General features: G+C 36.1%; 1 protein-coding gene across 1 annotated transcript in view; it reads right to left on the reverse strand.

The window, feature by feature from the left end:
• acsl6 (acyl-CoA synthetase long chain family member 6) overlaps positions 1-5,118 on the reverse strand; it is a gene marked incomplete in the record, with an annotated part of 36,987 nt that overhangs the window by 15,485 nt on the left and 16,384 nt on the right. The window contains 3 exon segments of the mRNA XM_014028902.1: positions 4,134-4,312; positions 4,409-4,508; positions 4,596-4,697. Coding sequence (XP_013884356.1) covers positions 4,134-4,312; positions 4,409-4,508; positions 4,596-4,697 — 381 coding nt within the window.

The following is a 5,118-nucleotide window of genomic DNA, read 5'->3' on the forward strand; positions in this document are numbered from 1 at the left end:
AAAAAAAATAAATAAATATAAATCTATCCAGACACATGGAGCCCATGGATAGAGTGAGTTTGATTGTGGTTGATGAGAAGTGTAAATATAAGTGTAAAAAGTGTAAATATTTACCATTCTGACATCCTATTGGATTGAACTCACTCCATCACACCTGTGTAYTAGTTTCCCTTCACTGCTACGTCTAGAATTTCTCCCATWGACAAGGATTTCTCTGGCAGATTTTTAACCGYGCCAAACAGAGAACAGAACGTCAATTTTCTGCGCAGTGTCTGTGTGTAGTTTATTTTACCTGGGCCAATCAGAGAACAGAAGGAAGYGCTTTGAATGARGWMGATTTTCTGCGCAGTGTCTGCTAGTTATTTTAGCATACGACAGTGGAGGGAGTGAATGAAGCCAGTCTGTGTTGATAAGGCTTCCAAATTAAATTAAATTTGTCTGACAAAGCAGCAGCTCTCATTTAGTCGTCTCGTTCGGGTTGGTACATTTCTCCTCTCAGTAGGGTTGTTTACAGTACACGCAATTTCTTGTTAGCTTCTTAGCTTAGCCTCCTTCACAACGACATACATCGCGGCCAACCGATCCAATCATTTTAAACTTCAGCAGAGGCCACGCCTCCTGCAAGAATCGCTTCTCTATAGCTGCGAGTCCAGACCCTTGTACGAAGCAAAGTGAAGGACAGGATCTGATTTTTACCAGGCTAACTGTAGTCATCAGTTAATTCCAAAATTTTCAACATTTTAATTTAACATTATACTCATTATTGACTTTAGAAGAAAAATTGTGTATGTGTGTGTGTGTGTGGGGGGGCGGGGGGATGCTATAAACCCTGTGGCACAGCCTAAGATTTTATCTTTAATGGCCTTTTTTATAGTGTTCATTACACTTTTACTTTTATACTTTAAGTAGTTTTAAAACTAGTACTTTTATACTTTTACTTGAGTAAAAAGCTCGAGTTGATACTTCTACTTCCAAAAAAGTATTTTTAAACCCTGGTATCTATATTTCTACTTAAGTAATGAATGATAGTACTTTTGACACCTCTGATTAGAAGAAACAACTTATTCTGAGCTGAGTCACTGAATCTTGCACGTTTTATTTATAATGAGCTGCATGTGCRGTTATCTTTCTCCTGTCATCCCAGCTGCAGGGCATGCAGTCTCAATGTAACAAATCTGCTTCCACTAAGGCTATTTAACGAAAATGAAATTGAAGTTAACTTTTTTAAAGTCTGGTTTTCTAAAYCAAATAGTAAATAGTTGTTCAGCTGCTTAYTGATGAGGAGTGTTTAACCTGTCAGTGTTTATTGTTGAACTAGTCAACACAAGGTTATGAGAAGCTGAGACAGCTCACTTTTCCAGACATGTGGAATAACTTTCAACATGAGTCATGAGTCAAATTTCTTTTTACATGACATGATCATACAATGCTTCTTTTATTTATTTTTTGTATCTGTGCTTTGTGTTTTTGGTATTCATCATTGTACAAAACTGCAAACATGCCTCTAGTTGTTTTACTTACAATGGGTTTTCTGTGGTGCTCTCTCCCCAAAGCCTGTAAAACAATAAGAAAGAATTACTATGAATAGAACATTTGTGACATGCCATCCTTCCTTGAAATTTCATGGCTTAAGTAAAACATACTGATTTTTTTCCAGAGCTTTTGGCTTCTTTTCATCTTTTTTTGGCAATCAAAAACCAGATATTTAATCATTCCTGCTTGCTAACATWTATTAAAAGTTACTGCCTTATTTAGGTGTTTTAGTCCAATTTTGAGATACCATTTCAGCAGACTGATGAACATTAAAAGGTCACACTGGTGTACTACTACCTGTTAACATCTGCCTGTTTGCTGTGCAAAATGTAAACTGTCATCAAATGAATAGAAATGACCATAACACAGCAACCATCTGTTTACCTGTGCTTGAATCTGTACCTGTGTTGTCCTGCGTAGTCAGATTCTGCCAGAGGCGATCAGATAAGCGCCTCGCCACATACTGTACACTCGTCCTGTTAATGCCTGTCCCTGAAGATGAAATCTTAACACACATTTGCTCTGGCTGGCTGACTGTGGCATAACCCCTCAGTGCATGTCTGAGATTCCTAAAATTATAAGATAACATCCTAGTGGTAAACTTGTGCACAAAAATTGTCTTTCTATATTATATATGGCCTAAAAGTATTTTTGATCTTATTTTGAGACTGCTAAACTTAGCAAGAYCAGAATGTTTTAGATTATTAATCTTCTTAGTCAGGAAATATTCCTTATTTCAAGAATTGCATTTGTCTTATTCCTTTCTCAAAACAAGATAAAAATATATTWTTGGCTGGATAAGATTAAAAGACTTGGTTAGAATGACAATTTATAGGCGTAACTGTAAGCATACAATCTAGTTGTTTCACTAATTGTATTTACACTGAACCTGATATTCCACCTGCAAACAATGACATTAATGTTCAGGGCTGTGAACTGGAGAGCAGGTCTTCCGTAGCTTCAGCTCTACCCTGACAGGCTAAGAACACAATCTTAAATATTTGTTCCTTTTATCCAGCTAAAAARAGCTTTGCCCTCCTTATGATAAAGACACACCTTCATGCTTTGTTTTTTAGTCCATTAGACTACATGCCACATCCATAAAACGTAACTGACATGTCAAGAAAGACTAAAACACAAACACAGCCAGAGGGCAGCATGAGGAGCATCCTGCTGAGGCTGCTGGGTAATTAAACACCACACAGTAAATGCAAATTTTGCTCTCATATCCTAAAGTGGGTCATTCTATCATATAAACAAAATGTTATAYTTTGTATGTACAGTAGATCGTATGAAAGGTTCTGTGAAACAAAGTAAGAGAGTTACACAATTGAGGTTTGWCATGTTGATATTCTCATCAATTTTCTCTTCAGCCTAGCTGTCTGTTTTAAGCCTGTTTTGACAACCTTCATTCTTTTCTGCCTTAGAGAGTTGAATACTCAGCACCCTCTGAGTGTCAGGTTGATCTCATTTTGGCCGTGCTGGCAGAGCCTAAATTAATTTTGTTGTGAGTACGCATCTCACAAGTCTTATTTTTTCTTTTAAACTTCATTAGGAAACAAACAGATATTATAACATACAACTAAATGCATGCAAGGAGCAATCTATCTTGAAAACAAGATAAAAAATGCTAAAAATGTCATTAACACAGGTTTATTATTTAGCTCATTCACTGAGAGTAAAATATGATTAAAAATCAATAATATTTAGTTTTGTTTAGCTTGCTTTGCTAATTTCTGCCAAATATTAAATTTAAATGTTAAATTGTAGGTCTAAATGTTAAATTTTTTTATCTAAATGTGTAAATCTAAATGTAAACGTTATATGCAAATGTTGTGGCTAAATGTTAAAGTTCTTATTGAAACATTTCAAAATGGAACACAGCCTTTTCTGTGAGTGTGCAGCTTTAGTTATYATTTCATCATCCACGTGACAAAAGCTAATGCTGCTAATGACACTGTTAGCACTTCCCTACAAGACACCAAACTTGTGTTTGTGACTGTTGTCTGAGCTATACTTCAAGCTGTCACAAACCGTCCATATTGTTTTCAATTAACACATTTTTAKTTCAAATTCTAAATGCCGTCTTCAGCAGCATTAGAAGTTACTTTTGTCGCAGTATAATGACATCACAACTAATCCTGCACACCGACAACAAAGGCTATTCTGGAATTCGTAAACGTAAGCTTTCTCATTTAGCTGCAACTTTTAAGATTTAATCTTTACATTTCGATTTAGGATTTAATATTAAACAATATTATTTAATATTGAAATTTAATGTTTAATAAAAATTTGTAAAATGTAACAACAGTGAGGTGAATGATAAAATGTTAAAAAAATTTTAAACTAGGGATTTTCCCTCAGAAAGTGAGCTAAATAATCAAAATGTGTTAGTGACATTTTTAATTAATTTATTTTACACTTGGTGCTTGATAATTCTAGGATGACTACAACTTTTTGAGGCATGAAAACAACACCATGTACTATTATCCCACCATCTGCAGGATTTTTTAACGCAATATATTTAAAATATAATTTGCACTGTTTTCAAATTCCTGTCTAACTCCTTCAAAGTGTTGTTTTCACTCTGCGAATCGTACCTCGACTTCCTGGATGGCGTGCACGTGGACGCCACAGCTCTTGCCGCGCTCCACAGCATCACATCCAAAGGCATCCATCAGGATGATTCTCTGCAGCCTGGGAGTTTCTTTCCGCTCCACGTTTTCCAAAAGCACCTGAGCTTTCTCCACTTTGTCGCAGATTACTGTGGAGATGTCAGCTGAAATAAAGGAAACACACAGCCTTACGTGAAAACTAGCAAAAAGAAAAAGAAAAGAATGGAAAACATGCCAAGTTGGAAATTGAATTCTCCTACCAGTGTTAATAATGAACCGTATAGCATCTGCACCAAGCGTGTCATAGAGAGGAACCACCACCATGGAGTAGGTGTAGCACGCCAGCTCAGAGATGATCCACTGAAAGAACATAGTAACGTCGCTTAAACAGGCTGATGAGACAAATCAGAACAGATACATGTAAAATTTTAAAACAGGAGGAGTTACCTCAGGCCTGTTCTGAGCAAACACTCCGATGAACTGGTTGGGGTTTGGCTGGCAACCCTGGTGCAGAAGGCCCGAGCCCAGATGTTCTGCCCGGGCTGACACCTGCAATGYAGATGACAGAGATTTATCAATAAAAATCAAGCTACATAAAATGCAAATGCTCTTTCACAACTGAGAGAATAAACCAAAAATCATTTTTTGACTTCTATTTAATTTTAATTACTGATGACTTTTTGGACTGCATCTTTATTTAACTGTTCTTTAACAATGAGATGTAATCTGTGATCATGTGTCTATTTTGAACCTGTTTTGAATTCTGGTGAATTACATGGAAAATCTCAACTATTACACAAAAAGTTGCCACAATTGTGAAAAAAACACCAGCGAGTTGAGAAAAGGCCTATTGCACTGGCAGCAAAGATGAATCATGTCTTACATGTTTCATCAGAATTTTCCAATTTTTTTCTTGTTTGCATTAGTAGCAAAATTATTCTTTTTGAACGAGGGAGTTTCTATTTTAAGT

The sequence above is a fragment of the Austrofundulus limnaeus genome, unplaced genomic scaffold (genome assembly GCF_001266775.1).
Source record: "Austrofundulus limnaeus strain Quisiro unplaced genomic scaffold, Austrofundulus_limnaeus-1.0 Scaffold828, whole genome shotgun sequence".
Taxonomy (NCBI): Eukaryota; Metazoa; Chordata; class Actinopteri; order Cyprinodontiformes; family Rivulidae; genus Austrofundulus; species Austrofundulus limnaeus.